Here is a 12,725-nt window from a genome sequence, read left to right as displayed (position 1 = left end):
TGATTATGGGTGCCTGTAATCCCAACTACTCAGGAGGCTGAGGCGGGAGAATTGCTTGAACCTGGGAGGCGGAGGTTGCAGTGAGCCGAGATTGTGCCATTGCACTCCAGCCTAGGCGACAGAGCGAGACTCCATCTCAAAAAAAAAAAAAAAAAAAAAATTAACTATAATTCTTCTTGGTTTAGTGGTAGACGGAGGAGAAGTCCATCCCCACCACCCACCAGAAGGCGACGGTCTCCTTCTCCCGCCCCTCCTCCTCGGCGGCGCAGGACTCCCACACCACCACCACGACGAAGGTACTTTGTCAAATATGCTAACTGGAGCATCTCCCCAACTCCCCCCGCCCCTGATACATCAGATGAGTAATGGTGCTCACTTCATAACAGGGTTGGAGAGAGGCACAGCTCATGTGTGCATGTGAAAACCTAATCATCATGCTTATGAACTACAAAAGGATCTCTGAATCTTTCTGATTATTATATCTTATTAGAGTAAGCAGACTAGCATTGTTCAGCCAGTCATAAAAGAACACATATGATTCCATCTATATGAGAAGTCTAGAATACACAAATCTATAGAGATAGAAAACAGATTAGGGTGGGGTGGACATGGGGATGGTAATGGCTGCAGAACTATATGAATATACTAAAATCATTTAATTGTATGCTTTAAATGGAACTTAAATGGATAAATAGGTAGATTTTATAGCAGGTGAATCACGTATTGTCATAAAGATGTTAATACATTAAAAGATGGTATTGACTAGTAATTGTAAAGAGAAAATTTAGAGAATACTGGCAGATATCTCTTAACTAAATAATCAAAGATAACATCCTCAATAAAACATTGGCATCGTGTATTTCCTGGATACCTGTGTAGTATGTTTACCAATTATGCCAAACCTCAGTCTAATTATTAGGAAATAATCAGACAAACCCAAATTGAAAGTCATTCTACAGAATACCTGACCAGTATTCGAAAGTGTCAGTCATGAAAGACAAAGTAAAAATTAGGGGAAAATGTTTTAATGTTATTGCTCGGATATGTTGCCAAGCAATGTAATGACATGCTGCCACTCTTTTTTTTTTTTTTTTTTTGAGACAGTCTCACTATGTCACCCAGGCTGGAGTGCAGTGGCCGATCTCAGCTCACTGTAACCTCCACCTCCTGGGTTCAAGCGATTCTCCTGCCTCAGCCTCCCAAGTAGCTGGGATTACAGGCACCTGCCACCACACCCAGCCAGTTTTTGTATTTTTTGTAGAGATGAGGTTTCACCATGTTGGCCAGGCTGGTCTCAAACTCCTGACTTCAGGTGATCCACCTCGGCCTCCCAGAGTGCTGGATTACAGGTGTGACCAACTCTGCCCAGCCTGGCTGCCACTGTTGAATGCCTGTTACGTGCCAGGCAAAGTGCTAGGTGCTTTATATGCTTTACTACTAGTCTTCAAAGTGACCTTGCTTGATAGTTGGTATTGTTTGCATTTTTCAGGTGAGGAAATGGGAGTTGAGAATTACTAAGTAATTACCCAGATACAGTGATGAAACCGTGCCCTACCACATTGTCAAAATATATGGCATATCATAAAGCTAACTCGGGGCAGGAATTTACTTTGATCTAAAAGTCTGCAAGATCCAAGAGGAAATTAGGCAGTTTGGCCTGAAAAGTGGCCTTTTGAGGCAGAAAATGGAACAGTCTCTTTGAGGGGAGGTAGAAGTGTCTTTAAGGCTTGTGCAGTGAACTCTTAATTATTCATACAGTGTCCGAATGCTCATTCAGAGAGGATACCATATAGGAGACCTTTAAAGCGCAGACTTCCTAAAGTGACCATAATAGAGTTTTACTAATATAGTTACTTGGTTATTATGTAATAACTGATGTTCAGTTAATACAGTGCAAGATTCTGTTTTCAAAAAACATTGATTTCGTATAGATGTTAAAAGACTTGACAGATTCACATCTTCTGAAAATTGCAAATTTTTGTTAATCAAAATGTCTTTTTTTTCTTTTTTGTACTTAATCCTGCAGACAGCGTCCTGTGTTGCAGTCAGCTGAGATAAACAAGTTTTATTGATATTTAAGTGAGAACATAAAGATAGCATGTTCACTTATAAATATATTCCCTTTGCCTAGGGCTAACTACAGTATAGCCAAACCTACTGATTACTTTTCATCCTGTTTCTGTATTTTGTTGAGCCTTTCAGCTTAATTATGTATCTCTTTCCTAGGACTCCTTCTCCTCCCCCACGTCGGCGCTCACCTTCTCCTAGAAGATACTCTCCTCCAATACAGAGGAGATACTCTCCTTCTCCACCTCCAAAGAGAAGAACAGCTTCACCTCCTCCCCCTCCTAAACGAAGAGCATCACCATCTCCACCACCAAAGCGGCGGGTCTCCCATTCTCCACCTCCCAAACAAAGAAGCTCCCCAGTCACCAAGAGACGTTCACCTTCACTATCATCCAAGCATAGGAAAGGGTCTTCCCCAAGCCGCTCTACCCGGGAGGCCCGATCACCACAACCAAACAAACGGCATTCGCCCTCACCACGGCCTCGAGCTCCTCAGACCTCAAGTCCTCCACCCGTTCGAAGAGGAGCGTCATCATCACCCCAAAGAAGGCAGTCCCCGTCTCCAAGTACTAGGCCCATTAGGAGAGTCTCCAGGACTCCGGAACCTAAAAAGATAAAAAAGTAAAAATATTTTATGCTTTTTCATTAGGAATACTTACATAGCTCTTTATATTTGGAAGCTTCCCCCCTCCCCCATATAAAAGGAATAAGTTATGAATATGAGCTTTTAAGTCAAACTTGAGGTACTATTTACAGATCTTATTCCATTTTTGGGATAGTTTCTGTGGTATAAGTTAAATGCCACAGGCTTTTACTTGGTTCTTAGCAGTTATCAATTTGTTTTTGAGGGGTATGCTTCCAAAACTAAACTTGAGTAAGACATAGAACATTTCTTGTGTGATGTAAGGAGCTAACATTACTAATCTTACATAAGAAGCATCATTAACAGAATAGATAGAGGATTATGGGGCTTTAGCCACTCTGGGAAACATAGATGCTGTAAATTGGATATATGTTAGTCGAATCAACCAGCAATCTAAGTGGTATATTTGAAATTCATAACCTGGTTGTACAGTGTAGTTGGTGGTTTTCTCATGTGAAGAGATGTCTTTTCTCAATGCTGAATGTTTTTCCTTTTTGTCTAGGGCTGCTTCCCCAAGCCCACAGTCTGTAAGGAGGGTCTCATCCTCCCGATCGGTCTCCGGGTCTCCTGAGCCAGCAGCTAAAAAGCCCCCAGTACCTCCGTCCCCCGTCCAGTCTCAGTCACCGTCTACAAACTGGTCACCAGCTGTACCGGTCAAAAAGGCCAAAAGCCCAACACCGAGCCCATCACCGCCAAGAGTATGTGTCTGCCTTATTTTGGACACCCTTTTATAAATATGTATATGGTCACTTTGAAGCAGAGAAAATGTCATTGGGGCATTAAAATATTGGTGTTTAAACTTTTTTTCCCATTTGTGAATTATACATCTGATCTTGGGCAGGTTTCTGTATTGCATAAAATCAGTGGTTAGATGTCCATCTGTTTTTTGTTTGTTTTTGAGACAGGGTCTCATGCTATCACCCATGCTGAGTGCAGTGGGATAATCATAGCTCACAGCAGCCTTCCTGGATGCAGGTGATCCCTTCGCCTCAGCCTCCCAAGTAGCTGGGATTATAGGCACATGCTGCTACACCTGGCTGGTTTTTCGTTTGTTTTTCACTTTTTGTAGAGACAGGGTCTTGCTGTGTTGACCAGGCTGATCTTGAAATCCTGGCCTCCAGTGATCCTCCTGCTGTGACCTCAGATGTCCATATTTAATTGGGTTGACTGAATAGTTGTGCGAGCTAACTTGTGAGGAATTTTAAGTAATTGCTTAGAAGTGTGAAATTGAAATATTATGGATTAAATTATAGGAGCCTGCCTTTTGCATAAATTTGATATGTGTGTCATGAGGAAGGACCAGTCGTCCCCACTCTAAAGATAGGAGAGCTCAGATGGTAGCTAGAGACATGGCATTCATACAGGCATGTGTTTAGACTAATAGCTGGTACCATTTATTAAAAGTCTGCTACACGTTAGGCAAGTATTATGGGTGATTTACAGATATTCTCATTTAATTTTCACAAGAGCTTTATCAGGTAGGGATTATTACACTTATTTTAGGTAAAAAGGTCTCAGAAAGAGTTCAACAATTTGTTTAAGGTCAAATAGTTCAGGAGCTGGAATTGAGCTCATCCTGGAGATAGCCCCTGACTTTGAATACTTTTCTTGGTGATAATTGGCCTTGGGCCTCCCCACCTCACACCCTCCAAAGCCTTTCGGAAATCTTGAGATTTGTCCGTTGGGGATTTGAGGAAATAAAATGTTCAGTTGGACAGAATATTAATCAGATTAATTATAAATGCTGGGTGTTGTTTTTTTTTTTCCTTCCTAGAATTCAGATCAAGAAGGAGGTGGAAAGAAAAAGAAGAAAAAGAAGGACAAGAAACACAAAAAGGATAAGAAGCACAAGAAGCACAAAAAACACAAGAAGGAAAAGGCTGTGGCTGCAGCTGCTGCAGCTGCTGTGACCCCTGCAGCCATTGCAGCTGCCACAACCACATTAGCACAGGAAGAGCCAGTGGCAGCGCCAGAGCCGAAGAAGGTATTTGTGAACTCTGTATATGGCTGTCTTGCAGTATATGTACAGATAGCAAAGTCGTTTTATTTTAAGAAGTAGCAAAATTGTTTTTTCTACTAATTAGCCAATTACTCTGAGATAAAAGTCACATACCGTATAGTTCACCCATTTAAAGTTTGTGGTTCCCTGGGTTTTAGTATATTCAGTTGTGCAGTGATCCCCACACTTTTTTCTTTTTTTTGTATTTATAAAGGTGACTTATTTATTTAAAATATTAACTATCCACAGTGGCCATTATATTTGCATACAGTTCAGTACTCAAAAGATCTGTGAGGTTTTGGTTTATTTATTTATTTTTTAATTTTTTAAATTTTATTATTATACTTTAAGTTTTAGGGTACATGTGCACAACGTGCACGTTTGTTGCATATGTATACATGTGCCATGTTGGTGTGCTGCACCCATTAACTCGTCATTTAGCATTAGGTATCTCCTAATGCTATCCCTCCGCCTTCCCCCACCCCACAACAGGCCCCGGTGTGTGATGTTCCCCTCCCACACTTTGATTCTGCTCTTTACTCAGCATTTCCCACCAGGGTCTCAAGACTTAATCATGTAAATTCTGTTTTTTTTAGGAGACTGAAAGTGAAGCTGAAGATAACCTTGATGATTTAGAAAAGCACCTGCGTGAAAAGGCCCTGAGATCAATGAGGAAGGCCCAAGTGTCCCCACAGTCTTAGGGGGAAATGTTTGTTATGATGTAAATTTTATTTGGTTTGTACGCAGTTCAATTTCAAAATTGCTAAAATGTGTTTGAGCTTTAGACTATAACATTTGTTGTAATAATTGCTAGGTTGAAGTTCAACATGTAAAAAAAGGGGGCATGGATTTACATTGCAAAAGGTGTCCACAGTGTATTAGTGACATTCTTTCATTGACAGCTGACATAATTCATTGAGTGAAATATTTTAAGCCAAAAAAAATTCCCTTTTTAAAAAAGGGGGTTTAAATACTGTTGGCATTTTTATGGTTCCTTTAAATGCCCTGGCTATTCCCAGAGGGGTTTTTTTGTTTGTTTTTTTGGTTTTGATTTTCTTTTTGTTTTTCTTTCTTCTCCTTACATTTTTTTCATTTGAGTCTTAGCTCCCATTTAAGTTATGCTTCTGACCTTGTATGGTCTGTAAGCTTGCCCAGAAATAAGACCACTGTTTTGAACTGCCACAAAAGTATAAATGAATATTTTAATGCCACAATCTTTTCCTGTTGCCTGTGGAGTCTCTGCTGAAGTGAATCAGGATTCGAGCTCTAGGATGAGACAAAATGAAAGCATGTTGTTTGCCAGGACACTGTGGGTTTATATTGATGTGTAACAAGTTGATTTGGAACACTGGACTCTCATTCTGTTCTTCTGGTTTTGTTTTTTTGTTTTGTTTTGTTTTTCTTTTGTAAAGGCAATGAGCTAGTCCCAGAAAGGATCCTTCAGTTACATACAGTTTGTTTAATGAAATGTCATGGCTCTGTTCATATTTTTGTCTTGTTCTTCCAATTGGTATATACAACTTTCAGAGCCTCTTGTATTTGGAAGGCTGGAAGGGCCCAGACTTTGGAATAGTGTCTTGGTTTCACTGTTTTTGTTTTGATTTTTTTTTTTTTTGATTTTTTTTTTAAACTAAAGCTATATAAAGCTTGTGGATTAAACAATAAATTTCTAAATTTAAAAATTCTGCCACTCACTTTTACTTAGTAGTGCCTATGTAAACCTTTTGGTGTGTTGGGAGTTGGGCAGGGGAAAGAAAAGGTGATGAAATTAAGGTTTTACCATCTTTATTTCAATAATTACTGTGGTGAGTGCTATAAAGGGAAAGTCTCAGCGTGTGATTGGAACATTTAGAATACTGGTGGGAGAAGTCCACCAGGCAAAGGGAAGAGCATTGCAGTCTGACAGTGTCTGTGTCTTCCCTGAGGCAGAAGGAGCCTGGCATGTTAGGAAGTGAACAAAGGCTAAGGAATGACTGAAACACCCTTTGTCAGGGGCGGGGTGGCAGGGGGTTGTGTGTGTGTATGTGCATGTGTGTGTGCGCGTGCGTGCTTAATATTTGGCTATCTACAACCAAGTCTGTTTTGCATTTAAAACTAAGTGGAACGAAAATTTGGGGAAACTTGGAGTTGTTAACATAGTGTGAGGTAAAACAGCAACATTCGTATGAAGAAGTTCACCAGAAACCTAAGCTGAGCACGTTGACACATGTATAGTTTGATTATAAGTTCCGGCAGTTGAAGCAAAACAAGGAAGAAAATGCCTACAATCTTAATTTCTTTCTTTTTTTTTTCTTTTTTCTTTTTTTTTTTTTTTTGGATGAGGTCTTGCTCTGTCACCCAGGCTGGAGTGCAGTGGCGCAATCTCAGCTCACTGCAAGCTCTGCCTCCTGGGTTGAAGTGATTCTCGTGCCCCAGCCTCCCGAGTAGCTGGGATTATAAGCGCCCGCCACTATGCCAAGCTATTTTTTTAATATTTTTAGTAGAGACGGGGTTTCACCATCTTGGCCAGGCTAGTCTTGAACTCCTGACCTTGTGATTTGCCCGCCTCGCCCTCCCAAAGTGCTGGAATTACAGGTGTGAGCCACCGCACCGCTCCTTCTGCCTTAGGGAATACACAGATAGTTTGTCTGACTGCAGTGCTCTTCCCTTTGCCTGGTGGACTTCTCCCACCAGTATTCTAAATGTTCCAATCACATGCTGAGACTTTCCCTTTACAGCACTCGCCACGGTTAATTATTGAAATACAGATGGTAAAAACATCTTTCAAAGGACATGGACAGTAAATATACCTTCAACAATGAGGAGCTGTTTTTACAGGTTTTTTACAGGTGTTTTACAGGTTTAAAGTGATTTGTAACAAGCAAAAAAGTTTGATGAAACTTCTATAGACTGCACTAAGGTAGTGTAGAGTGAGTGACTCTATGCTCTATCCATGGTTGATAATAGAGTTTTATGTGTGTGCAGCAACTTAAGAATTTTCAAGGGCCTTCTACATGGCTCCTTTCGATTTTACAATTCTATGATAAAAGCACATAATACTTATTTTCTAAGATGATTGTTGCTGACATTTCCTTTCCAATATGAACAAACCAGGGAATATCGTCGGAATAGAGTTGGCCCTTGAACAATGAGAGGGTTGAGGCACTGACCCCTTGCACAGGCAAAAATTCAAGTATAATTTCTTTACTTCCTAAAAATGTACCTGCCAGGCATGGTAGATCATGCCTGTAATTCCAACACTTTGGGAGGCCGAGGCAGAAGGGTTGCTTGAGCCCAGGAATTTGAGACCAGCCTGGATAACAATAGCGAGACCTCATCTCTAAAAAACTTTTTTTAGAAAAGCCCTAGGCATGGTGGTGTGTGCCTATAGCCTCAGCTACCCATGAGGCTGAGGTGGGAGGATCACATGAGCCTTGGAAGTTGAGGCTGCTGTGAGCCATGATCACACCACTGCACTCCAGCCTGGGCATCTTTGAGGCTGAAAAAGAGGGAGGGGGTTGGTCTTGCTGTCCCAGCAATGGGAGAGGTGGAAAAATCTGCCTATAAGTGGATCCATGCAGTGTAAACCTATGTTCAAGGGTCAACTGTACTTGGGTCTAGCCAATCATTCAGTCCATTTGTTTACTTACTCCGTAGGCTTTTATTCCTCCACTTGACTGCTCTTAAGATTAGCCATAGCCTGCTTTTTGCCAAATTGAACAATCAGTTCTGAATCCTTATTTTATTAGACCTCTGCAGGATTGGGCTCAATCATTCACTCTGTTGACTCACACTCGTGTTCTTTTAAGCAACACTAGTCGTCCTCCTACCTCACTAACTTTTGTCTCTAATGGGTCCTTTTAAACATGCAGTGATGTAGTATGCCTTTTTTTGTGCTTGGTTGCCTTCCCTGTACTTAATCCCTAGTCTCTTGATTTTAAGTGTCATCTTTACGTTGAGGTGTTTAATCTCCAGTTCAAACTTCTCCCTGAGCTAGACTCCTATTGAGCTACCTGCTTGATAATGCCATTTATTTTATTTATTTATATGAGACAGAGCCTCCCTCTGTCGCCCAGGCTGGAGTGCAGTAGTGCGATCTCGCCTCATTGTTACCTCTGCCTCCCGGGTTCAAGCAATTCTGTCTCAACCTCCCGAGTAGCTAGGACTACAAGGGCCTGCCACCATGCCACTATGCCCAGCTAATTTTTTTTTTTTTTTTTTTTTTGAGATGGAGTCTTGCTCTGTCGCCCAGGCAAGTGGCACGATCTCAGCTCACTGCAACCTCCACCTCCCAGGTACAGGCGATTCTCCCATCTCGGCCTCCCGAGTAGCTGGGATTACCGGCGCCCGCCACCATGCCTGGCTAATTTTTTTTTTTTTTGAGACGGAGTCTCGCTCTGTCGCCCAAGCTGGAGTGCAGTGGCGCGATCTCGGCTCACTGCAAGCTCTGCCTCCTGGGTTCACGCCATTCTCCTGCCTCAGCCTCCTGAGTAGCTGAGACTACAGGTGCCCGCCACCACACCCGGCTAATTTTTTGTATTTTTAGTAGACAAGGTTTCACCAAGTTGGCCAGGCTGCTCTTAAACTCCTGACCTCAGGTGATCCACCTGCCTCGGCCTTCCAAAGTGCTGGGATTACAGGCATGAGCCCTCGTGCCCGGCTGCTAATTTTTTATTTTTAGTAGAGACGGGGTTTCACCATATTGGCCAGGCTGTCTCGAACTCCTGACCTCAAGTGATCCGCCTGCCTCGGGCTCCCAAAGTGCTGGGATTATAGGCTTGAGGCACCACATCCGGCCATAATACCATAAAAGGCATACCAAAATTAATATGTCCAAAATAGGATTTTTTATACAATCCTGATCTCAGTCCATTTCAGTGCCTGTCACTGTCATTTATTCAAAATTGAAGAGTCCTTATAATCAGTGGCCTTACTGTCCACACCCCAATACTCGTGCATGCTGTTCCCTACAGCCCAAGTCAGATCACAGGTCTGCTAAAAATCCTCAGAAAGCTATTTCAGAATAAAACGCAAATTTCTTATTGTGGCCTGCAAGTCCTAATAGGATTGGGCCAAATCGGCTTTGGCAACTTTATTGTCACTCAGCAGTCTACTCAAGCCATGCTGGCCACCCTGTCTTCCTTTTTTTCCAAAAAGCTGACTTCTCTTTCAGAGATTTTTGTACCGTGCCCACTGTGCCTTTATCCTGGAAAGCACTCCTGCTCTTATTGCTTGTTTCTTTACTTGGTTTGCCTCAGACACTTCCCTAATTCCCTCTCCTTTGTTTTCATGGATGTCAACTTTTGCTACCTAAAATGATGCATTTTTGCTTGCTAGGAAGTTGGTCTTATTCATGGCTGTGTCCCCAGTGGTACAAACCAGTGTACCACTGTACATCGTATTCCAGTGTATTCATTCAATGAATGAATAAATTTAATTATCATTACTGGCCAGATACTACCAGGGTTTGAGGTAAAATGAAGAGGCCAGACGCAGTGGCTCATGCCTGTAATCCCAGCACTTTAGGAAGGCCGAGGTGGGGGGATTGCTTGAACCCAGGAGTTTGAGACTAGCCTGGGCAACATAGGTGACTCCTGTCTCTACAAAAAGCCTAAAAATTAGCAAGTCATGGTGGCATGTGCCTGTAGTCCCAGCTACTCCAGAGGCTGAGGAGGGAGGATCATTTGAGCCTGGGAGGTCAGGGCTGCAGTGAGCAGTGACTGTGCCATTTCACTCCAAAAAAAGAAAAGACGGTTGCTGTCCTTAAGGAGCATCCACCTACTGGGTATGCAGACATGCAAACAATTTGCAGACTGCACACTGAGTCTGGTGAACCAGGATTTCTACCATAGCTTCTACTGTGTGGTCTTGGGCAAGTTACTTGACCTTGAAGTGGTGCCATTTCTTCTTCAATGGAAATGATGGAATCTATCTCAAGAGTTTTTGAAGATTTAAATGTGTCAGTTAATACATATAATGCAATGATGCCACAAAGACAGCTTCTCACTCTAACCTGACACACAGGCATTCTTGTAATTATGGCAAAGTTTAGCTTAGATGACTAAAACAGATTTTAGACCAGCCCCATTTAAGGCAATTTATTTCTCTTTTTTTAAAGATTTAACTCACGTGCCGTAAAATTCACCATCTCAGTGGTATTCAGAGGTTATGCAACCATCACCAGTATCTATTCCAAAACATTGTCATCACCCCAAAAAGAAACTTTGTGCTCATTAACAGTCACTTCAATTACCCTGACAGTTCTTTTAGCCCCAGTCCCTGGCAAGCACTTTCCTATCTATGGATTTGCCTATTCTGTACATTTCACTGAAATCATACAATATTGGGCCTTTTGTCTGGCTTCTTTCACTTAGCACAGTGTGTTCCAGGTTCATTCATGTTATAGCAGGAGTCAGTGCTTCATTTCTTTTTTATTTTATTTTTATTTTTTGAAACAGGATCTCTATCCGTCACCCAGGCCAGAGTGCAGTGATGCAGTCATGGCTCACTGCAGCCTCGACCTTCCAGGCTGAAGCAACCCTCCCACCGCAACCTCCTAAGTAGCTGAGATTATAGGCATGCACCACCATGCCCGCCTAATTTTTGCATTTTTTCAGTACAGATGGGGTTTCACCATGACTGGTGTCGAACTCCTGGACTCAAGTGACTCACCTGCCTCAGTTTCCCAAAGTGCTGATGTCAGAGGTGTTCAAACCAGAGCAACTCCATTTTGAATAGGGGCTGGGTAAAATAAGGCTGAGACCTGCTGGGCTGCATTCCCAGGAGGTTAGGCATTCTTAGTCATAGGATGAGACAGGAGGTTGGCACAAGATACAGGTCACAAAGACCTTGCTGATAAAACAGGCTGTGGTAAAGAAGTCGGCGAAATCCCACCATAACCAAGATGGTGACGAGTGACCTCTGGTCATCTTCATTGCTCATTATATGCTAATTATAATGTATTAGCATGCTAAAAGACACTCCCACCAGTGCGGTGACAGTTTACAACTTTCGGAAGTTACCCTTTATGGTCTAAAGTGGGGAGGGACCCTCAGTCCCAAGAAATCCATGCCCCTTTCCTGGAAAACTTATGAATAATCCACCCCTTGTTTACCATATAATCAAGGAACAACTATAAGTATACTCAGTCGAGCAGCCCATGCCACTGTTCTGCCTATGGAGTAGACTTTTTTTCCCATTACTTTCCTAATAAACTGACTTTGACTTTACTCTGTGGGCTCACCCTGAATTCTCTCTTGGGGTCTGGATCAGGACCCCTTTCCAGTAACACTAGGATTAAAAGCAGGAGCCACCATGCCCAGCCACTTCATTTCTTTTTACTGTTGGATAGTATTCCCTTGTTTGAATATACCATGTTTTGTTTATCCATCAGTTGAATATTTGGGCTATTTCCACCTTCTGGCTACTAGGATAAAGCTGCTATGAACATTTGCATACAAGTTTCTGTGTGGGCATGTGCTTTGATGCTGTTGGATATATGTGCCTAGGATTTGGAATTGTTGGGTCATGTGGTAACTGTATGTTTAATGTTTTTAGGAACTGCACCTTTTTTGAGACGGAGTTTTGCTCTTGTTGCCCAGGCTGGAGTGCAATGGTGTGATCTCGGCTCACTGCAACCTCTGCCTCCCAGGTTCAAGCGATTCTCCTACCTTAGCCTCCTGAGTGCTGAGATTATACAGGTGCCCGCCACCGCACCTGGCGAATTTTTGTATTTTTAGTAGAGATGGGGTTTCACCATGTTAGCCAGGCTGGTCTTGAACTCCTGACCTCAGGTGATCCACCTGCCTCGGGCTCCCAAAGTGCTGGGATTATAGGCGTGAGCCACTGTACCCGGCCACAGCTGCACCATTTTACATTCCTACTATCAGTGTATGAGGATTCCAGTTTCCCCATGTCCTTGTCAATACTTGTCATTATCTGTCATTTTGATTATAACCATCCTAGTGGATGTGAAGTGCTATCTCACTGTGTTTGATTTGCATTTGCCACATGGCTGGTGATGGTGAGCATCTGTTC

The 12,725-nt window shown here is 42.4% G+C and overlaps 1 protein-coding gene and 1 non-coding gene across 10 annotated transcripts in view; one reads left to right on the top strand and one right to left on the bottom strand.

Annotated features, from left to right (window-relative positions):
* The window catches only part of SRRM1 (serine and arginine repetitive matrix 1), a 30,078-nt gene extending 23,687 nt beyond the window's left edge, over window positions 1-6,391 (top strand). For all 9 annotated transcript variants that reach the window (XM_054500159.2, XM_054500147.2, XM_054500169.2 and 6 more), the window contains 5 exons: window positions 186-296; window positions 2,227-2,688; window positions 3,213-3,408; window positions 4,485-4,694; window positions 5,306-6,391. In XM_054500159.2, coding sequence (XP_054356134.1) covers window positions 186-296; window positions 2,227-2,688; window positions 3,213-3,408; window positions 4,485-4,694; window positions 5,306-5,410 — 1,084 coding nt within the window. In that variant the 3' untranslated portion in view covers window positions 5,411-6,391. The remainder of the gene's footprint in view (window positions 1-185; window positions 297-2,226; window positions 2,689-3,212; window positions 3,409-4,484; window positions 4,695-5,305) is intronic.
* Window positions 353-457, bottom strand: LOC129024164 (small nucleolar RNA U13). The gene has a single exon (XR_008497036.1). It is a non-coding gene; the product is annotated as a small nucleolar RNA U13 (small nucleolar RNA).
* Window positions 6,392-12,725: the final 6,334 nt, after the last annotated feature.

The sequence above is a fragment of the Pongo pygmaeus genome, chromosome 1 (genome assembly GCF_028885625.2).
Source record: "Pongo pygmaeus isolate AG05252 chromosome 1, NHGRI_mPonPyg2-v2.0_pri, whole genome shotgun sequence".
In the NCBI taxonomy this organism is placed as follows: Eukaryota; Metazoa; Chordata; class Mammalia; order Primates; family Hominidae; genus Pongo; species Pongo pygmaeus.
This window is presented reverse-complemented; position numbering and strand designations above follow the sequence as displayed.